The sequence below is a fragment of the Electrona antarctica genome, assembly GCF_951216825.1.
Source record: "Electrona antarctica genome assembly, contig: scaffold_199, whole genome shotgun sequence".
Taxonomy (NCBI): domain Eukaryota; kingdom Metazoa; phylum Chordata; class Actinopteri; order Myctophiformes; family Myctophidae; genus Electrona; species Electrona antarctica.
Genome location: NW_027637166.1, coordinates 1 through 27,980, shown reverse-complemented (window position 1 = coordinate 27,980; position 27,980 = coordinate 1). Strand labels below are relative to the sequence as shown.

At 48.9% G+C, this 27,980-nt stretch overlaps 1 protein-coding gene across 1 annotated transcript in view; it reads right to left on the bottom strand.

Moving 5' to 3' along the window:
• LOC306919099 (synaptic vesicle glycoprotein 2C-like) overlaps nt 1–10,162 on the bottom strand; it is a gene marked incomplete at both ends in the record, with an annotated part of 51,998 nt that extends 41,836 nt beyond the window's left edge. The window contains 3 exons of the mRNA XM_079531933.1: nt 7,374–7,635; nt 7,995–8,086; nt 9,931–10,162. Coding sequence (XP_079388059.1) covers nt 7,374–7,635; nt 7,995–8,086; nt 9,931–10,162 — 586 coding nt within the window. The remainder of the gene's footprint in view (nt 1–7,373; nt 7,636–7,994; nt 8,087–9,930) is intronic.
• Nucleotides 10,163–27,980: the final 17,818 nt, after the last annotated feature.

Genomic DNA, 27,980 nt, shown 5'->3' with positions numbered 1-27,980 from the left:
ACCCTCCAGACAAAAAACACGTGGGCTAAAATCTAAATTCCTTGATTGGCGATGTAATTAATATCTTGCGCCCATCCATCTTCAACTCAGCTTATCCGTAGTCGGGTCGCAGGGGCAACAGCTCCGCCAGAGAGCTCCAGACTTCCCTTCCCAGGACCCACACTTCATGACCATATATAGAGTAGGAACACTTCATGACCATATATAGAGTAGGAACACTTCATGACCATATATAGAGTAAGAACACTTCATGACCATATATAGAGTAGGAACACTTCATGACCATATATAGAGTAAGAACACTTCATGACCATATATAGAGTAGGAACACTTCATGACCATATATAGAGTAGGAACACTTCATGACCATATATAGAGTAGGAACACTTCATGACCATATATAGAGTAGGAACACTTCATGACCATATATAGAGTAAGAACACTTCATGACCATATATAGAGTAGGAACACTTCATGACCATATATAGAGTAGGAACACTTCATGACCATAGGTGACAGTAGGAACGAAGATTGCAATCTAGCGCCCTCCAGGGGCGCAGATAGCATTTTATAATTGGGGGGGCATATTTGGGGGCTATCTGCGCGTGCAAAGCGCGTGCGAAAAGGATGGGGGGATATCGGCATAATTACGCAGATTTTCCGCGTTTTTTTAGCGGATTTCACGGCAAAACACATGCCACGGTACATGGCTTTTTTTTGGAGTGGATAATCTCCCCTCCTCATGAAACTGAGGGGGTCGACCCCCCCGCCCCCCGTCCCCCCCCCCCTATCTGCGCACCTGGCGTCCTCTATAAACACTGAAACACCACATGACGTAGCCTATACTGTTTGATGATGTCAATGGCAGTCAGTGAGGTCACCGTAACACCACTGTGTCCTTCAGTGTCACGACTGTTTTAACGAGCTTACTTCACGCTCCAGAAGAGGCTATAAACAATAATCTATCTCTGTGATTGGGCTTAACGACACTTCAGCACAAAACACTGTTATATTCATTACAACGTAAACATCCTCACAGCTTTATCCTCTGAGGAAACCCGTAGACGAACAATAACCGATGCCCAGAAGAAAGGCTCTCGTAAAGGAACCTGTAGACGAACAATAACCGATGCCCAGAAGAGAGGCTCTCGTAAAGACACCCGTAGACGAACAATAACCGATGCCCAGAGGAGAGGCTCTCGTAAAGATACCCGTAGACGAACAATAACCGATGCCCAGAGGAGAGGCTCTCGTAAAGATACCCGTAGACGAACAATAACCGATGCCCTGAGGAGAGGCTCTCGTAAAGACACCCGTAGACGAACAATAACCGATGCCCTGAGGAGAGGCTCTCGTAAAGACACCCGTAGACGAACAATAACCGATGCCCAGAAGAGAGGCTCTCGTAAAGACACCCGTAGACGAACAATAACCGATGCCCAGAAGAGAGGCTCTCGTAAAGACACCCGTAGACGAACAATAACCGATGCCCAGAGGAGAGGCTCTCGTAAAGACACCCGTAGACGAACAATAACCGATGCCCAGAGGAGAGGCTCTCGTAAAGACACCCGTAGACGAACAATAACCGATGCCCAGAGGAGAGGCTCTCGTAAAGACACCTGTAGACGAACAATAACCGATGCCCAGAGGAGAGGCTCTCGTAAAGACACCCGTAGACGAACAATAACCGATGCCCTGAGGAGAGGCTCTCGTAAAGACACCCGTAGACGAACAATAACCGATGCCCTGAGGAGAGGCTCTCGTAAAGACACCCGTAGACGAACAATAACCGATGCCCTGAGGAGAGGCTCTCGTAAAGACACCCGTAGACGAACAATAACCGATGCCCAGAGGAGAGGCTCTCGTAAAGGAACCTGTAGACGAACAATAACCGATGCCCAGAAGAGAGGCTCTCGTAAAGACACCCGTAGACGAACAATAACCGATGCCCAGAGGAGAGGCTCTCGTAAAGACACCCGTAGACGAACAATAACCGATGCCCAGAAGAGAGGCTCTCGTAAAGACACCCGTAGACGAACAATAACCGATGCCCAGAAGAGAGGCTCTCGTAAAGACACCCGTAGACGAACAATAACCGATGCCCAGAAGAGAGGCTCTCGTAAAGACACCCGTAGACGAACAATAACCGATGCCCAGAGGAGAGGCTCTCGTAAAGACAGATGGTGTTGTGGTTAAAAACAGAGAGGAGAGCCTTTTGAAGTGATGTCAGGAAATGTGTGTGAGTCAGCGAAACGATAAAGCCTACTTTAACTGCACTGAAACTAAATACTGCACGGTTAAATATACACCTTATGTATGGTTTAATTAATATACACCTTATGTATGGTTTAATATACACCTTATGTATGGTTTAATATACACCTTCTGTAGGGTTTAATATACACCTTCTGTAGGGTTTAATATACACCTTCAGTAGGGTTTAATATACACCTTCAGTAGGGTTTAATATACACCTTCTGTAGGGTTAAATATACACCTTCTGTAGGGTTTAATACACACCTTCTGTAGGGTTTAATACACACCTTATGTAGGGTTTAATACACACCTTATGTAGGGTTTATTATACACCTTCAGTAGGGTTTAATATACACCTTCTGTAGGGTTAAATATACACCTTCTGTAGGGTTTAATACACACCTTCTGTAGGGTTTAATACACACCTTATGTAGGGTTTAATACACACCTTATGTAGGGTTTATTATACACATTCAGTAGGGTTTAATATACACCTTCAGTAGGGTTAAATATACACCTTCAGTAGGGTTTAATATACACCTTCAGTAGGGTTTAATATACACCTTCAGTAGGGTTTAATATACACCTTATGTAGGGTTTAATATACACCTTCTGTAGGGTTTAATATACACCTTCTGTAGGGTTTAATACACACCTTCTGTAGGGTTTAATACACACCTTCTGTAGGGTTTAATACACACCTTCTGTAGGGTTTAATATACACCTTCAGTAGGGTTTAATATACACCTTATGTAGGGTTTAATATACACCTTCTGTAGGGTTTAATATACACCTTCTGTAGGGTTTAATACACACCTTCTGTAGGGTTTAATACACACCTTCTGTAGGGTTTAATATACACCTTCTGTAGGGTTTAATATACACCTTCTGTAGGGTTTAATATACACCTTCTGTAGGGTTTAATATACACCTTCTGTAGGGTTTAATATACACCTTCTGTAGGGTTTAATATACACCTTCTGTAGGGTTTAATATACACCTTATGTAGGGTTTAATACACACCTTCTGTAGGGTTTAATATACACCTTCTGTAGGGTTTAATATACACCTTCTGTAGGGTTTAATATACACCTTATGTAGGGTTTAATATACACCTTCTGTAGGGTTTAATACACACCTTATGTAGGGTTTAATATACACCTTCTGTAGGGTTTAATATACACCTTCTGTAGGGTTTAATATACACCTTCTGTAGGGTTTAATACACACCTTCTGTAGGGTTTAATATACACCTTCTGTATGGTTTCATTTCTAAAGTCTATCTAAAACTGTCTTCAGCCACTGTCAGAGTTTTTGAGCGTTTTTACAAATCTTTCAAAACCCACATAATATTTTGTTCTTCTATATGGCTTATGTTATGTTGTTCTATGTAAACATCAAATATCTCAAAAGGAGAAAACGTGTGTATTTGTTTCGACCACATGACATCTACAGCCACGTAGTGCCCTAAACAGACGTTAAAGTCCCTAGATTGGCTGGCTCTAAGGTGCTCTAAACAAACTTTGTAATATCCTCCAAATCCATGGCTGCCATATTATGATGCCATGCATTGGAGGGGCTAGCGGCCTTCAAAACGTTACCGCAAATGTTCCATTCTAGGGTTAATGGCAGCTGGTCAGAGAATTCACAATGTCTATTTCACACATTCTACCAAAGGCACGCACGCACGCACGCACGCACGCACGCACACACGCACGCACGCACGCACGTACTTCTCTCAGGCGTGGGAGAGATTTCCCTTGCTAAAAACACCTCCCACTCATGCAGTGCATGACACCTGGTAACCATGACAACACACGACCCATAGGCTTCCCAACACAATGACTGTAACCGTGACAACAAAACACCAGAGCGGTGTAGACTAGGAGAGTGGCGCCCTTGAGGGGGCAGAAAACAGCGCTCGAGCGCTGTTCACGCACAGACATATGTGACTAAATTTGACTGAGGGACTGCCATTGGATTGTTTTTGAATTTTTGTTTTTTCATGTCAGCAGGGAATCATAGCTTCAAATTGACATATTGGTTGTTCAGTTTGACTCACCAGTTTTACACACCTATAGATACATGTTTAAGCATTTATTTCATATTTACATGTCTTCTGTGGTCTCTAACATTACACCTAGCTACATGTTTAAGCATTTATTTCATATTTACATGTCTTCTGTGGTCTCTAACATTACACCTAGCTACATGTTTAAGCATTTATTTCATATTTACATGTCTTCTGTGGTCTCTAACATTACACCTAACTACATGTTTAAGCATTTATTTCATATTTACATGTATTCTGTGGACTCTAACATTACACCTAGCTACATGTTTAAGCATTTATTTCATATTTACATGTCTTCTGTGGACTCTAACATTACACCTAGCTACATGTTTAAGCATTTATTTCATATTTACATGTCTTCTGTGGTCTCTAACATTACACCTAGCTACATGTTTAAGCATTTATTTCATATTTACATGTCTTCTGTGGTCTCTAACATTACACCTAGCTACATGTTTAAGCATTTATTTCATATTTACATGTCTTCTGTGGACTCTAACATTACACCTAGCTACATGTTTAAAGGACCACTTCACCACTTTTCAACATCTCTTCATATAATTGGTCCTCACTAATGTTCATGATAAAACACCACCATTTTTTCATTAGGCAGTTTTTTTTTTAAACAAGATTTGTTTTAAAATGTATTTAGATTTGTATTATCGTGAGAACGATGGCTTCAACTTTTGCATTGCAACTTTTCAGGAAAAGAAAGCCTGCCGTTTCTATTAGCTTGGATTCACCATCGATGATGTCACTGGTGGACGGGTTTCCAAACTGCCCACAGCCTTCCTATGAGACACAGACTGAGTAGGAAAAAATTGTGGTATTTTATCGTGAACATTAGTTAGGACCAATTATAGGAAGAGAAGAAGAGTTGAAAAGTGGTGAAGTGGTCCGTTAAGCATTTATTTCATATTTACATGTATTCTGTGGTCTCTAACATTACACCTACCTACATGTTTTTATTTATTTATTTCATATTTACATGTCGATTTCAGCTCTGACACTTATTTCAGACATGCTCTAGTATGTGAAGAGTCTGCCTGTGCTATTAACTCATTTTGGGAAAAAAACATTAAAAAGTTTTTCTCCTCTGGTGAAAAGCTGGAGGTTGCGAGATGTTTTCAACGAGGGGCGGTGGAAATATCAGCAATTTTAGGTCATGTGTGCAACATGACAACTGTTTTAAAGCATTGTACAGAGACCACTAAAGTCTCTGTAATGTTTATGTTGTACTATTACTAAAAAACAATCTAAAATAAAGGGATTTAAGACCATTAAAGCTGGGCTGTTGCCCCTGAGTCCAGTGCATTCTGCCAACTTCCGTCCAGGACTTTGTCACTATTCGCTATGCTCTTCACCAATAGAAGTCTATGTAGGAGAGCCTCCATTGGACTGAAGCCAACAGAAGTCTATGTAGGAGAGCCTCCATTGGACTGAAGCCAACAGAAGTCTATGTAGGAGAGCCTCCATTGGACTGAAGCCAACAGAAGTCTATGTACAGTAGGAGAGCCTCCATTGGACTGAAGCCAACAGAAGTCTATGTAGGAGAGCCTCCATTGGACTGAAGCCAACAGAAGTCTATGTAGGAGAGCCTCCATTGGACTGAAGCCAACAGAAGTCTATGTAGGAGAGCCTCCATTGGACTGAAGCCAACAGAAGTCTATGTAGGAGAGCCTCCATTGGACTGAAGCCAACAGAAGTCTATGTAGGAGAGCCTCCATTGGACTGAAGCCAACAGAAGTCTATGTAGGAGAGCCTCCATTGGACTGAAGCCAACAGAAGTCTATGTAGGAGAGCCTCCATTGGACTGAAGCCAACAGAAGTCTATGTAGGAGAGCCTCCATTAGACTGAAGCCAACAGAAGTCTATGTAGGAGAGCCTCCATTGGACTGAAGCCAACAGAAGTCTATGTAGGAGAGCCTCCATTGGACTGAAGCCAACAGAAGTCTATGTAGGAGAGCCTCCATTGGACTGAAGCCAACAGAAGTCTATGTAGGAGAGCCTCCGTTGGACTGAAGCCAACAGAAGTCTATGTAGGAGAGCCTCCATTGGACTGAAGCCAATAGAAGTCTATGTAGGAGAGCCTCCATTGGACTGAAGCCAATAGAAGTCTATGTAGGAGAGCCTCCATTGGACTGAAGCCAATAGAAGTCTATGTAGGAGCCTCCATTGGACTGTAGTAGGGGACTGAAGTAGGGGTGACCGTGCCTTTGCGGCTGCGGGCCCCAGGCTCTGGAATGCACTGCCTTTCACCATCAGATCTGCCCAGTCGATCTGTGTTTTTAAATCCCTACTCAAAACCCATCTGTTCTCCCTTGCCTTTAATTGATCTTGAGTTCCCTTTTCTACTTTTTATTGTTGCTCCTTGTCTACGTATGCTATTGTTTTTTATTTTTTGCCTTCAATGTCATGTTGTATTTTGTATTTGTATTTTTTCTTGTTCAGCACTTTGGTCGGCCTTTGGCTGTTGGAAATGTGCTTTATAAATAAAGTTTGATTGATTGATTGATTGATTGGACTGAAGCCAACAGAAGTCTATGTAGGAGAGCCTCCATTGGACTGAAGCCAATAGAAGTCTATGTAGGAGAGCCTCCATTGTACTGAAGCCAATAGAAGTCTATGTAGGAGAGCCTCCATTGGACTGAAGCCAATAGAAGTCTATGTAGGAGAGCCTCCATTGGACTGAAGCCAATAGAAGTCTATGTAGGAGAGCCTCCATTGGACTGAAGCCAATAGAAGTCTATGTAGAAGAGCCTCCATTGGACTGAAGCCAATAGAAGTCTATGTAGGAGAGCCTCCATTGGACTGAAGCCCCATGAAGTGAACGGAGTTGCTCAACTCTGTCTTACTCTATGGCTCTGACACCCCAACCCCCCCCCCCCCCCCCCCCCTCCGGATAAGCGGTTGAAGATGGATGTATGGGCAAAATTAAAACATTTCAAATGACTAAAACTATACCAAACTTCATTCCAAAGACTAGGACTATAACACTAAAATCAACAGCGTATAAAACTGAATCAACAGCGTATAGCCTCACCCAGCCACCCGGCGCCAGAGTTGGGGACACACATGTCGGTCTCGGCGCTGGGCAGCACGAAGCCCACCACGAACACCTCCACGCCGTCCGACATCAGCGCCAGTCCGAGCACGAAGAAGAGCTGCCACTGGAAACGCCCGTGACCGCACTCCTGCATGATGAGCTCGTACTGCTGCGCCAGCTCCTCCTCGTCGCCCTCACGCTCCTTCTCCAACTCCCCGAGACCCTTCACGCTGTCGGAGACGGGACGGCCCAACGCCACCTGGGGGGGGGGGGGGGATGGAGACAGACAGACAGACAGACAGACACTGTAATCGCACTGTGATTGTGTTTCCGCATAGTGCGGGGATAGTACCAACCTGACTCAATAGTGCCACCATCTGGCGGGGTCAGGTTAGGATCGTACAGGGCTGTTGCACACTGATACTATTGATCTGTTGCACACTATTGATACTATAGACACTACAGTGTATCGTTTCTGTGCCACTAATTGTTGTATCTTATAGAAGTAATTATGTCTGTTTTGTTTACAGTCTGTACCTGTAACCTGTACCTGCCATGCTGCCTGTGGCGACCTACATGTTACAGTGAGGAATAGAAACAGTGATGATGACCTCTGACCTGGCCCTCGGCTGGCGTTCCTTCAGCGCATTGGGCCGCCGGGACCCCCTGGTACTCCCCCTCGTAGATCTCATCCTCGTCGTCATGGCCTTCTGGAAACACAAATATATATGAATATATACAAATATATACAAAGATACAGTCTACCGTTCATTGTCAATGGAAGCCAGCGACATGAAGATGCAAAGATACGTCCGACGTTTGTATCTTTGCATCTTTTGCATCTGCCAATGTGAACGCAGCATTAGAACTCTGCAAATCACACGTCGACTTTATATCGTGAAGGCTTTAGAGCCGTGAGGAAGATGTCTTCACGCTCCACCGATTAGTGCTATGTGTGTCTCAAAGAATACATGAGTTTAGACATAATACTCAGTGACAGGTAGATATGCATGAGATTATATATATTAGGTTTGTCCTGTTGTCCGGGACAAGTAATATTATATATTACTATTTAATACTTTCATTATCTTTACATCATTACATGAATATACTGAGGCCTGAAGTCTGCTACGTTGTGGGTGATTAGGTGGGGTGGGAGCGGCTAGTTATAGGAGAGCTTTGTTGTTTGTTTTGTCCTTGTTTATGTATGCATGAATGTATCTGTTGTATTGTTCTGTTTATGTATGGATGAATGTATCTGTTGTATTGTTCTGTTTATGTATGGATGAATGTATCTGTTGTATTGTTCTGTATTGTCTGTATGGTGTTGGACCCCCTCGAAAACGAGATGATACATCTCAAGGCGATATCTTTTTCTCAATAAAGGTTCCATATATATATATAATAAATCTTTCCGGACGAGTGCATTAAAAACGTACTTGTCCGTCGGACCACTGTGGTGTACCTGTGTTGTCACTGGAGGCTCCTCCTCTTCCTCATAGTGGTATATATACCTGTGATGACACTGGAGGCCCCTCCTCTTCCTCATAGTGGTATAATGTTACCTGTGATGTCACTGGAGGCTCCTCCTCTTCATTATAACAGCATAGTGTAGTAGTTTATATACCTGTGATGTCACTGGAGGCTCCTCCTCTTCATTATAACAGCATAGTGTAGTAGTTTATATACCTGTGTTGTCACTGGAGGCTCCTCCTCTTCATTATAACAGCATAGTGTAGTAGTTTATATACCTGTGTTGTCACTGGAGGCTCCTCCTCTTCATTATAACAGCATAGTGTAGTAGTTTATATACCTGTGTTGTCACTGGAGGCTCCTCCTCTTCCTCATAGTAGTTTATATACCTGTGTTGTCACTGGAGGCTCCTCCTCTTCATTATAACAGCATAGTGTAGTAGTTTATATACCTGTGTTGTCACTGGAGGCTCCTCCTCTTCCTCATAGTAGTTTATATACCTGTGTTGTCACTGGAGGCTCCTCCTCTTCATTATAACAGCATAGTGTAGTAGTTTATATACCTGTGATGTCACTGGAGGCTCCTCCTCTTCATTATAACAGCATAGTGTAGTAGTTTATATACCTGTGATGTCACTGGAGGCTCCTCCTCTTCATTATAACAGCATAGTGTAGTAGTTTATATACCTGTGATGTCACTGGAGGCTCCTCCTCTTCATTATAACAGCATAGTGTAGTAGTTTATATACCTGTGTTGTCACTGGAGGCTCCTCCTCTTCCTCATAGTAGTTTATATACCTGTGTTGTCACTGGAGGCTCCTCCTCTTCCTCATAGTAGTTTATATACCTGTGTTGTCACTGGAGGCTCCTCCTCTTCCTCATAGTAGTTTATATACCTGTGATGTCACTGGAGGCTCCTCCTCTTCATTATAACAGCATAGTGTAGTAGTTTATATACCTGTGAGGTCACTGGAGGCTCCTCCTCTTCATTATAACAGCATAGTGTAGTAGTTTATATACCTGTGTTGTCACTGGAGGCTCCTCCTCTTCATTATAACAGCATAGTGTAGTAGTTTATATACCTGTGTTGTCACTGGAGGCCCCTTCGTCCTCGTCCTCAGCACGGCGCCCTCCCCCCTCCTCGTCCTGGAAGCGCCCGTAGCTCCGCTGGGCCGAGTACTCGTCAGCGGCGCGGTCGGCGGCGCGGCCGGCCTTGATGCTGACCTGGCGTTTGGCCTCCTTGGCGATGTCCTTGGCGATGACCTTGGCCCCGCGGACCGCGGCCGCCCGGCCGTCGCCGTAGCCGTCCTCCATGTCCGACAGAACGTTTTGGTTTGGATTCAACTCGGCGACGGAGCTTGCACGTTTACCCAGTTCACCGACGGACGGCCACCGGCATGGGTTTGCTACACGGCGCGGTGGGCTTCAACGCAATGTTGATGTTGTTGACTAAGACTACGACTAAAAGACTTTGATAGTTGACTAAAACTAGACTAAGACTAAACAATTTCCGATGATTTCAAAAATAGGACTAAAACTAAATGGTGTGTTATTCAAAACACTAACACTAAGACCGTATCAGAATTCGCTGACAAAATGAACACTGGTTAAAATCAAACTAAATAAATAAACACAAGTTATTGAACAGAAATCAATAGTTATCAGGTCTCAGATCAGAATGCATCTGAGCTGTTATCTCGCATCGCAAAGTCACTCTGCACAGGAGGCACTAATTGCAATTCCTTAAGTATTCTTCAAAAGGCGAGTTAGCATTCATTCACGTCATGCCAGCAGTGGGTTTTCTCGTGCTGTTTTCAAAGCTAAATGTTGTCGTCCGAAATCAGGGAACGGGTCGTTTAGGTTGTATGTCGTGGAAAACATGAAGCTACGACGTATTTATGGTTGTCGTCGTCTGTGGCCTCCTGGTCAGTCTGTGGCCTCCTGGTCAGTCTGTGGCCTCCTGGTCAGTCTGTGGCCTCCTGGTCAGTCTGTGGCCTCCTGGTCAGTCTGTGGCCTCCTGGTCAGTCGCAGCTTTACGTGTACGACAGTTTGAGCAGTCGGTGTTCAGAAGGCCAGGAAGTCATGTTTCAGCTCCCTCTGGTGGCGGGATGGAGAAGAGCAGCCTGTGGACACAAGAAGAAGGGCTTCATTGACTTTACAGCTATCACTGCTTTACAGCAGTCCTGCCTGCTTTACAGCAGTCCTGTCTGCTTTACAGCAGTCCTGCTTTACAGCAGTCCTGCCTGCTTTACAGCAGTCCTGCTTTACAGCAGTCCTGCTTTACAGCCTGACCTGGTCCGAGGCCCAGGTCACTATGCCCTCCTGCCTCTATATAGTCTAAACCTGACCTGGTCCAAGGCCCAGGTCACTATGACCTCCTGCCTCTAGTCTAAACCTGACCTGGTCCAAGGCCCAGGTCACTATGCCCTCCTGCCTCTATATAGTCTAAACCTGACCTGGTCCGAGGCCCAGGTCACTATGCCCTCCTGCCTCTAGTCTAAACCTGACCTGGTCCAAGGCCCAGGTCACTATGCCCTCCTGCCTATAGTCTAAACCTGACCTGGTCCGAGGCCCAGGTCACTATGCCCTCCTGTCTATAGTCTAAACCTGACCTGGTCCAAGGCCCAGGTCACTATGACCTCCTGCCTATAGTCTAAACCTGACCTGGTCCAAGGCCCAGGTCACTATGACCTCCTGCCTCTAGTCTAAACCTGACCTGGTCCAAGGCCCAGGTCACTATGCCCTCCTGTCTCTATATAGTCTAAACCTGACCTGGTCCAAAGCCCAGGTCACTATGACCTCCTGCCTCTAGTCTAAACCTGACCTGGTCCAAGGCCCAGGTCACTATGACCTCCTGCCTCTATATAGTCTAAACCTGACCTGGTCCAAGGCCCAGGTCACTATGCCCTCCTGCCTCTAGTCTAAACCTGACCTGGTCCGAGGCCCAGGTCACTATGCCCTCCTGCCTCTATATAGTCTAAACCTGACCTGGTCCGAGGCCCAGGTCACTATGCCCTCCTGTCTATAGTCTAAACCTTACCTGGTCTGAGGCCCAGGTCACTATGCCCTCCTGCCTCTATATAGTCTAAACCTGACCTGGTCCGAGGCCCAGGTCACTATGCCCTCCTGCCTCTAGTCTAAACCTGACCTGGTCCAAGGCCCAGGTCACTATGCCCTCCTGTCTATAGTCTAAACCTGACCTGGTCCAAGGCCCAGGTCACTATGACCTCCTGTCTATAGTCTAAACCTGACCTGGTCCAAGGCCCAGGTCACTATGACCTCCTGTCTATAGTCTAAACCTGACCTGGTCCAAGGCCCAGGTCACTATGACCTCCTGCCTCTATATAGTGTTGGGTAGGAGGAGGAGTCAGACTGGGCACCTCATTGGTAACACACCTGACTGAGTAGAGTGATTGGAACACATTACATTACATTACATTACAGTCATTTAGCAGACGCTTTTATCCAAAGCGACTTACAATAAGTGTATTCAACATAGGTAGGGAACAAAAACTACTAATCACCAGAAGTCTTTAGTGCATTTTCTGCAAAAACAAGCAACCAAGAGTATACCTAGCGCTAAGGTAAAAGTGCAATATATCAGCTAACTATTTCCTTAAACAGATGAGACAAAATAGCTAAATCAAATGAGCATGAGCTAAAACAATTAAGTGTATCGACTAAACAAGATCCAATAAACAATACAACAATAGAAAACAAGCACAGCTGATCTGATTGCAGAAGGCCTTGAAAGGTACTTAATGTGTTGTTTCTATATGATTTGTATGTGCTGAATCCATCTCTGCCGTATTTGCCGAGTGATACGAGTCACCGTTTTGTCCGAAATTGAGCAATTAGCATTATTATTCACTATAAAAACTGGAAATTGGCTATAATTCTGATAAATAACTGTGCTTAATGTGTTCAGTTCAGTTTCAGTTTATTTTATTTATAGTACAAAATCACCCCAGGGGGTCTCTGTGCACTTTACAACATTAATACATCAAGACACAAATAGCATAGCAATAAAAAACATAGTAAAACATGGTAAAATGTGCATAGCTGTATGAATCATACTGATTAAAACTAAGCGGAACCGTAGTGTATAGTAAAAAAAAATCACACCCGTGTGAACTGAGTGGTGTAAGGTTGATTCAGCTGGAGTTTTTGTCCGATGTGAGGTATTATATAAGGTAAGGTATTATATAGCCTGATCAGCTCTGATCTGACGTAATGAAATCACACCCGGATGTGATTTCACAACTGGCTTTTTTTGTGCAGAAAAAATGACCACGGTTGCTACGGTCATCCAGTTCACCCGGGTGTGATTTAATTACGTCAGAAATTATTTTGAACATAGCAACCATGCTCATTTTTTTATGCACACAAAAGCCAGTTGTAGGAGTGGTTTACACCACTCAAAAAAGGTGTGTTTTTAGCCTTGACTTAAATATGTCCAGGGAGTGTGCATTTCTGACATCCTGAGGGAGAGCGTTCCAGAGACAGGGGGCACGGTGTGTGAAAGCTCTGCCCCCAACCGTTATTTTATTGTGTGTTGTGACTGTGAGTTTTCCAGCATCCTGAGAGCGTAGTGGTCTTGGAGGGATGTATATATTTATTAAACTGGACATGTAAGGTGGTGCGAGTCCATTTAAGGTTTTATAGGTCAGGAGGAGTATCTTGAAGTCGGCTCTGGCCTGTATGGGTAACCAGTGTAGTTCTATTAGTGTTGGTGTGATGTGGTCAAATTACCTTTTTCTGGTGAGTACTCTAGCTGCTGCATTTTGTACTAATCTGAGACCATTTGTTGCTGTTGATGGTAAACCGGAAAAGAGGGCATTGCAGTAATCTATTCTTGAGGTGATGAAGGCGTGGACCAGGGTTTCGGCGTCGGGACGGGAAGTGAGAGTATTGGACGGATTCTAGCAACGTTGCGCAGATGGAAGAAGGCAGATTTTGTAATGCTTTTTATGTGGTGTGTGAAAGATAGAGATGTGTCAGAAATGACTCCTAGGTTTCGGACTGTTGGTTTGTGGGTTATTGGGCAGCCATCGAGGTTAAGGGTTATGTTATGGAACAGATGAGTATGTTTGGCTGGACCGACTAGCAGCATCTCTGATTTGGCAGAGTTCAGGAGTAGGAAGGAGCTGTTCAAAACTCATTATCTGTTAACATAAAACAAATCAAAAGTAAATACTCTTTTAAAAAATCGCTTAAAAAAACATTATTGGAAGAGGTCACACAATTGGACTGATGTGCTTTAGTACATGATTGTTTTGTACAGGTTATTTAATCTACATATCTGTTATTCTAATGTAATTGAATTTAGATTTAGACAGACAAGTGTCAGTTGTTGTTTGTATATTGTATTGTATGTTGTTTTTATGTTGTGATGTTCTGTGTGGACCCCAGGAAGACTAGCGACCGCAGCAGTGTATGTGTGATGTTCTGTGTGGACCCCAGGAAGACTAGCGACCGCAGCAGTGTATGTATGATGTTCTGTGTGGACCCCAGGAAGACTAGCGACCGCAGCAGTGTATGTGTGATGTTCTGTGTGGACCCCAGGAAGACTAGCGACCGCAGCAGTGTATGTGTGATGTTCTGTGTGGACCCCAGGAAGACTAGTGACCGCAGCAGTGTGTTTATGTTGTGATGTTCTGTGTGGACCCCAGGAAGACTAGTGACCGCAGCAGTGTATGTATGATGTTCTGTGTGGACCCCAGGAAGACTAGTGACCACAGCAGTGTATGTGTGATGTTCTGTGTGGACCCCAGGAAGACTAGTGACCGCAGCAGTGTGTTTATGTTGTGATGTTCTGTGTGGACCCCAGGAAGACTAGCGACCGCAGCAGTGTATGTGTGATGTTCTGTGTGGACCCCAGGAAGACTAGCGACCGCAGCAGTGTATGTGTGATGTTCTGTGTGGACCCCAGGAAGACTAGCGACCGCAGCAGTGTATGTGTGATGTTCTGTGTGGACCCCAGGAAGACTAGCGACCGCAGCAGTGTATGTGTGATGTTCTGTGTGGACCCCAGGAAGACTAGTGACCGCAGCAGTGTATGTGTGATGTTCTGTGTGGACCCCAGGAAGACTAGCGACCGCAGCAGTGTATGTGTGATGTTCTGTGTGGACCCCAGGAAGACTAGCGACCGCAGCAGTGTATGTTGTGATGTTCTGTGTGGACCCCAGGAAGACTAGTGACCGCAGCAGTGTATGTTGTGATGTTCTGTGTGGACCCCAGGAAGACTAGTGACCGCAGCAGTGTATGTGTGATGTTCTGTGTGGACCCCAGGAAGACTAGCGACCGCAGCAGTGTATGTGTGATGTTCTGTGTGGACCCCAGGAAGACTAGCGACCGCAGCAGTGTATGTGTGATGTTCTGTGTGGACCCCAGGAAGACTAGCGACCGCAGCAGTGTATGTGTGATGTTCTGTGTGGACCCCAGGAAGACTAGCGACCGCAGCAGTGTATGTGTGATGTTCTGTGTGGACCCCAGGAAGACTAGTGACCGCAGCAGTGTGATGTTCTGTGTGGACCCCAGGAAGACTAGTGACCGCAGCAGTGTGATGTTCTGTGTGGACCCCAGGAAGACTAGCGACCGCAGTAGTGTATGTGTGATGTTCTGTGTGGACCCCAGGAAGACTAGCGACCGCAGCAGTGTATGTGTGATGTTCTGTGTGGACCCCAGGAAGACTAGCGACCGCAGCAGTGTATGTGTGATGTTCTGTGTGGACCCCAGGAAGACTAGCGACCGCAGCAGTGTATGTGTGATGTTCTGTGTGGACCCCAGGAAGACTAGCGACCGCAGCAGTGTATGTGTGATGTTCTGTGTGGACCCCAGGAAGACTAGCGACCACAGCAGTGTATGTTGTGATGTTCTGTGTGGACCCCAGGAAGACTAGCGACCACAGTAGTGTATGTGTGATGTTCTGTGTGGACCCCAGGAAGACTAGCGACCACAGCAGTGTATGTTGTGATGTTCTGTGTGGACCCCAGGAAGACTAGCGACCACAGCAGTGTATGTGTGATGTTCTGTGTGGACCCCAGGAAGACTAGCGACCGCAGCAGTGTATGTGTGATGTTCTGTGTGGACCCCAGGAAGACTAGCGACCACAGCAGTGTATGTGTGATGTTCTGTGTGGACCCCAGGAAGACTAGCGACCACAGCAGTGTATGTGTGATGTTCTGTGTGGACCCCAGGAAGACTAGCGACCGCAGCAGTGTATGTGTGATGTTCTGTGTGGACCCCAGGAAGACTAGCGACCGCAGCAGTGTATGTGTGATGTTCTGTGTGGACCCCAGGAAGACTAGCGACCGCAGCAGTGTATGTGTGATGTTCTGTGTGGACCCCAGGAAGACTAGCGACCGCAGCAGTGTATGTGTGATGTTCTGTGTGGACCCCAGGAAGACTAGCGACCGCAGCAGTGTATGTGTGATGTTCTGTGTGGACCCCAGGAAGACTAGCGACCACAGCAGTGTATGTGTGATGTTCTGTGTGGACCCCAGGAAGACTAGCGACCACAGCAGTGTATGTGTGATGTTCTGTGTGGACCCCAGGAAGACTAGCGACCGCAGCAGTGTATGTGTGATGTTCTGTGTGGACCCCAGGAAGACTAGCGACCGCAGCAGTGTATGTGTGATGTTCTGTGTGGACCCCAGGAAGACTAGCGACCGCAGCAGTGTATGTGTGATGTTCTGTGTGGACCCCAGGAAGACTAGCGACCGCAGCAGTGTATGTGTGATGTTCTGTGTGGACCCCAGGAAGACTAGCGACCGCAGCAGTGTATGTGTGATGTTCTGTGTGGACCCCAGGAAGACTAGCGACCGCAGCAGTGTATGTGTGATGTTCTGTGTGGACCCCAGGAAGACTAGCGACCGCAGCAGTGTATGTGTGATGTTCTGTGTGGACCCCAGGAAGACTAGTGACCGCAGCAGTGTATGTGTGATGTTCTGTGTGGACCCCAGGAAGACTAGTGACCGCAGCAGTGTATGTATGATGTTCTGTGTGGACCCCAGGAAGACTAGTGACCGCAGCAGTGTATGTGTGATGTTCTGTGTGGACCCAGGAAGACTAGCGACCGCAGCAGTGTATGTGTGATGTTCTGTGTGGACCCCAGGAAGACTAGCGACCGCAGCAGTGTATGTATGATGTTCTGTGTGGACCCCAGGAAGACTAGCGACCGCAGCAGTGTATGTGTGATGTTCTGTGTGGACCCAGGAAGACTAGCGACCACAGCAGTGTATGTGTGATGTTCTGTGTGGACCCCAGGAAGACTAGCGACCGCAGCAGTGTATGTGTGATGTTCTGTGTGGACCCCAGGAAGACTAGCGACCACAGCAGTGTATGTGTGATGTTCTGTGTGGACCCCAGGAAGACTAGCGACCGCAGCAGTGTATGTGTGATGTTCTGTGTGGACCCCAGGAAGACTAGCGACCGCAGCAGTGTATGTGTGATGTTCTGTGTGGACCCCAGGAAGACTAGCGACCGCAGCAGTGTATGTGTGATGTTCTGTGTGGACCCCAGGAAGACTAGCGACCGCAGCAGTGTATGTGTGATGTTCTGTGTGGACCCCAGGAAGACTAGCGACCGCAGCAGTGTATGTGTGATGTTCTGTGTGGACCCCAGGAAGACTAGCGACCGCAGCAGTGTATGTGTGATGTTCTGTGTGGACCCCAGGAAGACTAGCGACCACAGCAGTGTATGTGTGATGTTCTGTGTGGACCCCAGGAAGACTAGCGACCGCAGCAGTGTATGTGTGATGTTCTGTGTGGACCCCAGGAAGACTAGCGACCGCAGCAGTGTGTGTGTGATGTTCTGTGTGGACCCCAGGAAGACTAGCGACCGCAGCAGTGTATGTGTGATGTTCTGTGTGGACCCCAGGAAGACTAGCGACCGCAGCAGTGTATGTGTGATGTTCTGTGTGGACCCCAGGAAGACTAGCGACCGCAGCAGTGTATGTGTGATGTTCTGTGTGGACCCCAGGAAGACTAGCGACCACAGCAGTGTATGTGTGATGTTCTGTGTGGACCCCAGGAAGACTAGCGACCGCAGCAGTGTATGTGTGATGTTCTGTGTGGACCCCAGGAAGACTAGCGACCGCAGCAGTGTATGTGTGATGTTCTGTGTGGACCCCAGGAAGACTAGCGACCGCAGCAGTGTATGTGTGATGTTCTGTGTGGACCCCAGGAAGACTAGCGACCACAGCAGTGTATGTGTGATGTTCTGTGTGGACCCCAGGAAGACTAGTGACCGCAGCAGTGTATGTGTGATGTTCTGTGTGGACCCCAGGAAGACTAGCGACCACAGCAGTGTATGTGTGATGTTCTGTGTGGACCCCAGGAAGACTAGCGACCGCAGCAGTGTATGTGTGATGTTCTGTGTGGACCCCAGGAAGACTAGTGACCGCAGCAGTGTGATGTTCTGTGTGGACCCCAGGAAGACTAGCGACCACAGCAGTGTATGTGTGATGTTCTGTGTGGACCCCAGGAAGACTAGTGACCACAGCAGTGTATGTGTGATGTTCTGTGTGGACCCCAGGAAGACTAGCGACCACAGCAGTGTATGTGTGATGTTCTGTGTGGACCCCAGGAAGACTAGCGACCGCAGCAGTGTATGTGTGATGTTCTGTGTGGACCCCAGGAAGACTAGCGACCGCAGCAGTGTATGTGTGATGTTCTGTGTGGACCCCAGGAAGACTAGCGACCGCAGCAGTGTATGTGTGATGTTCTGTGTGGACCCCAGGAAGACTAGCGACCGCAGCAGTGTATGTGTGATGTTCTGTGTGGACCCCAGGAAGACTAGCGACCGCAGCAGTGTATGTGTGATGTTCTGTGTGGACCCCAGGAAGACTAGCGACCGCAGCAGTGTATGTGTGATGTTCTGTGTGGACCCCAGAAGACTAGCGACCGCAGCAGTGTGTTTATGTTGTGATGTTCTGTGTGGACCCCAGGAAGACTAGCGACCGCAGCAGTGTGTTTATGTTGTGATGTTCTGTGTGGACCCCAGGAAGACTAGCGACCGCAGCAGTGTGTTTATGTTGTGATGTTCTGTGTGGACCCCAGGAAGACTAGTGACCGCAGCAGTGTATGTGTGATGTTCTGTGTGGACCCCAGGAAGACTAGCGACCGCAGCAGTGTATGTGTGATGTTCTGTGTGGACCCCAGGAAGACTAGCGACCGCAGCAGTGTTTTTATGTTGTGATGTTCTGTGTGGACCCCAGGAAGACTAGTGACCGCAGCAGTGTATGTGTGATGTTCTGTGTGGACCCCAGGAAGACTAGCGACCGCAGCAGTGTTTTTATGTTGTGATGTTCTGTGTGGACCCCAGGAAGACTAGCGACCGCAGCAGTGTTTTTATGTTGTGATGTTCTGTGTGGACCCAGGAAGACTAGCGACCACAGCAGTGTATGTGTGATGTTCTGTGTGGACCCCAGGAAGACTAGCGACCGCAGCAGTGTATGTGTGATGTTCTGTGTGGACCCCAGGAAGACTAGTGACCGCAGCAGTGTATGTGTGATGTTCTGTGTGGACCCCAGGAAGACTAGCGACCGCAGCAGTGTATGTGTGATGTTCTGTGTGGACCCCAGGAAGACTAGTGACTGCAGCAGTGTATGTGTGATGTTCTGTGTGGACCCCAGGAAAACTAGCGACCGCAGCAGTGTATGTGTGATGTTCTGTGTGGACCCCAGGAAGACTAGCGACCGCAGCAGTGTATGTGTGATGTTCTGTGTGGACCCCAGGAAGACTAGCGACCGCAGCAGTGTATGTGTGATGTTCTGTGTGGACCCCAGGAAGACTAGCGACCGCAGCAGTGTATGTGTGATGTTCTGTGTGGACCCCAGGAAGACTAGCGACCACAGCAGTGTATGTGTGATGTTCTGTGTGGACCCCAGGAAGACTAGTGACCGCAGCAGTGTATGTGTGATGTTCTGTGTGGACCCCAGGAAGACTAGCGACCGCAGCAGTGTATGTGTGATGTTCTGTGTGGACCCCAGGAAGACTAGTGACTGCAGCAGTGTATGTGTGATGTTCTGTGTGGACCCCAGGAAAACTAGCGACCGCAGCAGTGTATGTGTGATGTTCTGTGTGGACCCCAGGAAGACTAGCGACCGCAGCAGTGTTTTTATGTTGTGATGTTCTGTGTGGACCCCAGGAAGACTAGCGACCGCAGCAGTGTATGTGTGATGTTCTGTGTGGACCCAGGAAGACTAGCGACCGCAGCAGTGTATGTGTGATGTTCTGTGTGGACCCCAGGAAGACTAGCGACCGCAGCAGTGTATGTGTGATGTTCTGTGTGGACCCCAGGAAGACTAGCGACCGCAGCAGTGTATGCATGATGTTCTGTGTGGACCCCAGGAAGACTAGCGACCGCAGCAGTGTATGTGTGATGTTCTGTGTGGACCCCAGGAAGACTAGTGACCGCAGCAGTGTATGTGTGATGTTCTGTGTGGACCCCAGGAAGACTAGCGACCACAGCAGTGTATGTGTGATGTTCTGTGTGGACCCAGGAAGACTAGCGACCGCAGCAGTGTATGTGTGATGTTCTGTGTGGACCCCAGGAAGACTAGCGACCGCAGCAGTGTTTTATGTTGTGATGTTCTGTGTGGACCCCAGGAAGACTAGCGACCACAGCAGTGTATGTGTGATGTTCTGTGTGGACCCCAGGAAGACTAGCGACCGCAGCAGTGTATGTGTGATGTTCTGTGTGGACCCCAGGAAGACTAGCGACCACAGCAGTGTATGTGTGATGTTCTGTGTGGACCCCAGGAAGACTAGCGACCGCAGCAGTGTATGTGTGATGTTCTGTGTGGACCCCAGGAAGACTAGCGACCACAGCAGTGTATGTGTGATGTTCTGTGTGGACCCCAGGAAGACTAGCGACCGCAGCAGTGTATGTGTGATGTTCTGTGTGGACCCCAGGAAGACTAGCGACCGCAGCAGTGTATGTGTGATGTTCTGTGTGGACCCCAGGAAGACTAGCGACCGCAGCAGTGTATGTGTGATGTTCTGTGTGGACCCCAGGAAGACTAGCGACCGCAGCAGTGTATGTGTGATGTTCTGTGTGGACCCCAGGAAGACTAGCGACCGCAGCAGTGTATGTTTGATGTTCTGTGTGGACCCCAGGAAGACTAGCGACCGCAGCAGTGTATGTGTGATGTTCTGTGTGGACCCCAGGAAGACTAGCGACCGCAGCAGTGTATGTGTGATGTTCTGTGTGGACCCCAGGAAGACTAGCGACCGCAGCAGTGTATGTTTGATGTTCTGTGTGGACCCCAGGAAGACTAGCGACCGCAGCAGTGTATGTGTGATGTTCTGTGTGGACCCCAGGAAGACTAGCGACCGCAGCAGTGTATGTGTGATGTTCTGTGTGGACCCCAGGAAGACTAGCGACCGCAGCAGTGTATGTGTGATGTTCTGTGTGGACCCCAGGAAGACTAGCGACCGCAGCAGTGTATGTGTGATGTTCTGTGTGGACCCCAGGAAGACTAGCGACCACAGCAGTGTATGTGTGATGTTCTGTGTGGACCCCAGGAAGACTAGCGACCGCAGCAGTGTATGTGTGATGTTCTGTGTGGACCCCAGGAAGACTAGCGACCGCAGCAGTGTATGTGTGATGTTCTGTGTGGACCCCAGGAAGACTAGCGACCGCAGCAGTGTATGTGTGATGTTCTGTGTGGACCCCAGGAAGACTAGCGACCGCAGCAGTGTATGTGTGATGTTCTGTGTGGACCCCAGGAAGACTAGCGACCGCAGCAGTGTATGTGTGATGTTCTGTGTGGACCCCAGGAAGACTAGCGACCGCAGCAGTGTATGTGTGATGTTCTGTGTGGACCCCAGGAAGACTAGCGACCGCAGCAGTGTATGTGTGATGTTCTGTGTGGACCCCAGGAAGACTAGTGACCGCAGCAGTGTATGTTGTGATGTTCTGTGTGGACCCCAGGAAGACTAGCGACCGCAGCAGTGTATGTGTGATGTTCTGTGTGGACCCCAGGAAGACTAGCGACCGCAGCAGTGTATGTGTGATGTTCTGTGTGGACCCCAGGAAGACTAGCGACCGCAGCAGTGTATGTGTGATGTTCTGTGTGGACCCCAGGAAGACTAGCGACCGCAGCAGTGTATGTGTGATGTTCTGTGTGGACCCCAGGAAGACTAGCGACCGCAGCAGTGTATGTGTGATGTTCTGTGTGGACCCCAGGAAGACTAGCGACCGCAGCAGTGTATGTGTGATGTTCTGTGTGGACCCCAGGAAGACTAGCGACCGCAGCAGTGTATGTGTGATGTTCTGTGTGGACCCCAGGCTGATGTTCTGTGTGGACCCCAGGAAGACTAGCGACCGCAGCAGTGTATGTGTGATGTTCTGTGTGGACCCAGGCTGATGTTCTGTGTGGACCCCAGGAAGACTAGCGACCGCAGCAGTGTATGTGTGATGTTCTGTGTGGACCCCAGGAAGACTAGCGACCGCAGCAGTGTATGTGTGATGTTCTGTGTGGACCCCAGGAAGACTAGCGACCGCAGCAGTGTATGTGTGATGTTCTGTGTGGACCCCAGGAAGACTAGCGACCGCAGCAGTGTATGTGTGATGTTCTGTGTGGACCCCAGGAAGACTAGCGACCGCAGCAGTGTATGTGTGATGTTCTGTGTGGACCCCAGGAAGACTAGCGACCGCAGCAGTGTATGTGTGATGTTCTGTGTGGACCCCAGGAAGACTAGCGACCACAGCAGTGTATGTGTGATGTTCTGTGTGGACCCCAGGAAGACTAGCGACCGCAGCAGTGTATGTGTGATGTTCTGTGTGGACCCCAGGAAGACTAGCGACCACAGCAGTGTATGTGTGATGTTCTGTGTGGACCCCAGGAAGACTAGCGACCGCAGCAGTGTATGTGTGATGTTCTGTGTGGACCCCAGGAAGACTAGCGACCGCAGCAGTGTATGTGTGATGTTCTGTGTGGACCCCAGGAAGACTAGCGACCGCAGCAGTGTATGTGTGATGTTCTGTGTGGACCCCAGGAAGACTAGCGACCACAGCAGTGTATGTGTGATGTTCTGTGTGGACCCCAGGAAGACTAGCGACCGCAGCAGTGTATGTGTGATGTTCTGTGTGGACCCCAGGAAGACTAGCGACCACAGCAGTGTATGTGTGATGTTCTGTGTGGACCCCAGGAAGACTAGCGACCACAGCAGTGTATGTGTGATGTTCTGTGTGGACCCCAGGAAGACTAGCGACCACAGCAGTGTATGTGTGATGTTCTGTGTGGACCCCAGGAAGACTAGCGACCGCAGCAGTGTATGTGTGATGTTCTGTGTGGACCCCAGGAAGACTAGCGACCACAGCAGTGTATGTGTGATGTTCTGTGTGGACCCCAGGAAGACTAGCGACCACAGCAGTGTATGTGTGATGTTCTGTGTGGACCCCAGGAAGACTAGCGACCGCAGCAGTGTATGTGTGATGTTCTGTGTGGACCCCAGGAAGACTAGCGACCGCAGCAGTGTATGTGTGATGTTCTGTGTGGACCCCAGGAAGACTAGCGACCGCAGCAGTGTATGTGTGATGTTCTGTGTGGACCCCAGGAAGACTAGCGACCGCAGCAGTGTATGTGTGATGTTCTGTGTGGACCCCAGGAAGACTAGCGACCGCAGCAGTGTATGTGTGATGTTCTGTGTGGACCCCAGGAAGACTAGCGACCGCAGCAGTGTATGTGTGATGTTCTGTGTGGACCCCAGGAAGACTAGCGACCACAGCAGAGTGTATGTGTGATGTTCTGTGTGGACCCCAGGAAGACTAGCGACCGCAGCAGTGTATGTGTGATGTTCTGTGTGGACCCCAGGAAGACTAGCGACCGCAGCAGTGTATGTGTGATGTTCTGTGTGGACCCCAGGAAGACTAGCGACCGCAGCAGTGTATGTGTGATGTTCTGTGTGGACCCCAGGAAGACTAGCGACCGCAGCAGTGTATGTGTGATGTTCTGTGTGGACCCCAGGAAGACTAGCGACCGCAGCAGTGTATGTGTGATGTTCTGTGTGGACCCCAGGAAGACTAGCGACCGCAGCAGTGTATGTGTGATGTTCTGTGTGGACCCCAGGAAGACTAGCGACCACAGCAGTGTATGTGTGATGTTCTGTGTGGACCCCAGGAAGACTAGCGACCGCAGCAGTGTATGTGTGATGTTCTGTGTGGACCCCAGGAAGACTAGCGACCGCAGCAGTGTATGTGTGATGTTCTGTGTGGACCCCAGGAGCAGCAGTGTATGTGTGATGTTCTGTGTGGACCCCAGGAGCAGCAGTGTATGTGTGATGTTCTGTGTGGACCCCAGGAGCAGCAGTGTATGTGTGATGTTCTGTGTGGACCCCAGGAGCAGCAGTGTATGTGTGATGTTCTGTGTGGACCCCAGGAAGACTAGCGACCGCAGCAGTGTATGTGTGATGTTCTGTGTGGACCCCAGGAAGACTAGCGACCGCAGCAGTGTATGTGTGATGTTCTGTGTGGACCCCAGGAAGACTAGCGACCGCAGCAGTGTATGTGTGATGTTCTGTGTGGACCCCAGGAAGACTAGCGACCGCAGCAGTGTATGTGTGATGTTCTGTGTGGACCCCAGGAAGCCAGCAGTGTATGTGTGATGTTCTGTGTGGACCCCAGGAAGACTAGCGACCGCAGCAGTGTATGTGTGATGTTCTGTGTGGACCCCAGGAAGACTAGCGACCGCAGCAGTGTATGTGTGATGTTCTGTGTGGACCCCAGGAAGACTAGCGACCGCAGCAGTGTATGTGTGATGTTCTGTGTGGACCCCAGGAAGACTAGCGACCGCAGCAGTGTATGTGTGATGTTCTGTGTGGACCCCAGGAAGACTAGCGACCGCAGCAGTGTATGTGTGATGTTCTGTGTGGACCCCAGGAAGACTAGCGACCGCAGCAGTGTATGTGTGATGTTCTGTGTGGACCCCAGGAAGACTAGCGACCGCAGCAGTGTATGTGTGATGTTCTGTGTGGACCCCAGGAAGACTAGCGACCACAGCAGTGTATGTGTGATGTTCTGTGTGGACCCCAGGAAGACTAGCGACCGCAGCAGTGTATGTGTGATGTTCTGTGTGGACCCCAGGAAGACTAGCGACCGCAGCAGTGTATGTGTGATGTTCTGTGTGGACCCCAGGAAGCAGCAGTGTATGTGTGATGTTCTGTGTGGACCCCAGGAAGACTAGCGACCGCAGCAGTGTATGTGTGATGTTCTGTGTGGACCCCAGGAAGACTAGCGACCGCAGCAGTGTATGTGTGATGTTCTGTGTGGACCCCAGGAAGACTAGCGACCGCAGCAGTGTATGTGTGATGTTCTGTGTGGACCCCAGGAAGACTAGCGACCGCAGCAGTGTATGTGTGATGTTCTGTGTGGACCCCAGGAAGACTAGCGACCGCAGCAGTGTATGTGTGATGTTCTGTGTGGACCCCAGGAAGACTAGCGACCGCAGCAGTGTATGTGTGATGTTCTGTGTGGACCCCAGGAAGACTAGCGACCGCAGCAGTGTATGTGTGATGTTCTGTGTGGACCCCAGGAAGACTAGCGACCACAGCAGTGTATGTGTGATGTTCTGTGTGGACCCCAGGAAGACTAGCGACCACAGCAGTGTATGTGTGATGTTCTGTGTGGACCCCAGGAAGACTAGCGACCGCAGCAGTGTATGTGTGATGTTCTGTGTGGACCCCAGGAAGACTAGCGACCACAGCAGTGTATGTGTGATGTTCTGTGTGGACCCCAGGAAGACTAGCGACCGCAGCAGTGTATGTGTGATGTTCTGTGTGGACCCCAGGAAGACTAGCGACCACAGCAGTGTATGTGTGATGTTCTGTGTGGACCCCAGGAAGACTAGCGACCACAGCAGTGTATGTGTGATGTTCTGTGTGGACCCCAGGAAGACTAGCGACCGCAGCAGTGTATGTGTGATGTTCTGTGTGGACCCCAGGAAGACTAGCGACCACAGCAGTGTATGTGTGATGTTCTGTGTGGACCCCAGGAAGACTAGTGACCGCAGCAGTGTATGTGTGATGTTCTGTGTGGACCCCAGGAAGACTAGCGACCACAGCAGTGTATGTGTGATGTTCTGTGTGGACCCCAGGAAGACTAGCGACCGCAGCAGTGTATGTGTGATGTTCTGTGTGGACCCCAGGAAGACTAGCGACCACAGCAGTGTATGTGTGATGTTCTGTGTGGACCCCAGGAAGACTAGCGACCGCAGCAGTGTATGTGTGATGTTCTGTGTGGACCCCAGGAAGACTAGCGACCGCAGCAGTGTATGTGTGATGTTCTGTGTGGACCCCAGGAAGACTAGCGACCACAGCAGTGTATGTGTGATGTTCTGTGTGGACCCCAGGAAGACTAGCGACCGCAGCAGTGTATGTGTGATGTTCTGTGTGGACCCCAGGAAGACTAGCGACCGCAGCAGTGTATGTGTGATGTTCTGTGTGGACCCCAGGAAGACTAGCGACCACAGCAGTGTATGTGTGATGTTCTGTGTGGACCCCAGGAAGACTAGCGACCGCAGCAGTGTATGTGTGATGTTCTGTGTGGACCCCAGGAAGACTAGCGACCGCAGCAGTGTATGTGTGATGTTCTGTGTGGACCCCAGGAAGACTAGCGACCACAGCAGTGTATGTGTGATGTTCTGTGTGGACCCCAGGAAGACTAGCGACCGCAGCAGTGTATGTGTGATGTTCTGTGTGGACCCCAGGAAGACTAGCGACCACAGCAGTGTATGTGTGATGTTCTGTGTGGACCCCAGGAAGACTAGCGACCACAGCAGTGTATGTGTGATGTTCTGTGTGGACCCCAGGAAGACTAGCGACCACAGCAGTGTATGTGTGATGTTCTGTGTGGACCCCAGGAAGACTAGCGACCACAGCAGTGTATGTGTGATGTTCTGTGTGGACCCCAGGAAGACTAGCGACCACAGCAGTGTATGTGTGATGTTCTGTGTGGACCCCAGGAAGACTAGCGACCACAGCAGTGTATGTGTGATGTTCTGTGTGGACCCCAGGAAGACTAGCGACCACAGCAGTGTATGTGTGATGTTCTGTGTGGACCCCAGGAAGACTAGCGACCGCAGCAGTGTATGTGTGATGTTCTGTGTGGACCCCAGGAAGACTAGCGACCAGCAGCAGTGTATGTGTGATGTTCTGTGTGGACCCCAGGAAGACTAGCGACCACAGCAGTGTATGTGTGATGTTCTGTGTGGACCCCAGGAAGACTAGCGACCGCAGCAGTGTATGTGTGATGTTCTGTGTGGACCCCAGGAAGACTAGCGACCACAGCAGTGTATGTGTGATGTTCTGTGTGGACCCCAGGAAGACTAGCGACCACAGCAGTGTATGTGTGATGTTCTGTGTGGACCCCAGGAAGACTAGCGACCGCAGCAGTGTATGTGTGATGTTCTGTGTGGACCCCAGGAAGACTAGCGACCACAGCAGTGTATGTGTGATGTTCTGTGTGGACCCCAGGAAGACTAGCGACCACAGCAGTGTATGTGTGATGTTCTGTGTGGACCCCAGGAAGACTAGCGACCGCAGCAGTGTATGTGTGATGTTCTGTGTGGACCCCAGGAAGACTAGCGACCACAGCAGTGTATGTGTGATGTTCTGTGTGGACCCCAGGAAGACTAGCGACCGCAGCAGTGTATGTGTGATGTTCTGTGTGGACCCCAGGAAGACTAGCGACCACAGCAGTGTATGTGTGATGTTCTGTGTGGACCCCAGGAAGACTAGCGACCACAGCAGTGTATGTGTGATGTTCTGTGTGGACCCCAGGAAGACTAGCGACCGCAGCAGTGTATGTGTGATGTTCTGTGTGGACCCCAGGAAGACTAGCGACCGCAGCAGTGTATGTGTGATGTTCTGTGTGGACCCCAGGAAGACTAGCGACCACAGCAGTGTATGTGTGATGTTCTGTGTGGACCCCAGGAAGACTAGCGACCGCAGCAGTGTATGTGTGATGTTCTGTGTGGACCCCAGGAAGACTAGCGACCACAGCAGTGTATGTGTGATGTTCTGTGTGGACCCCAGGAAGACTAGCGACCACAGCAGTGTATGTGTGATGTTCTGTGTGGACCCCAGGAAGACTAGCGACCACAGCAGTGTATGTGTGATGTTCTGTG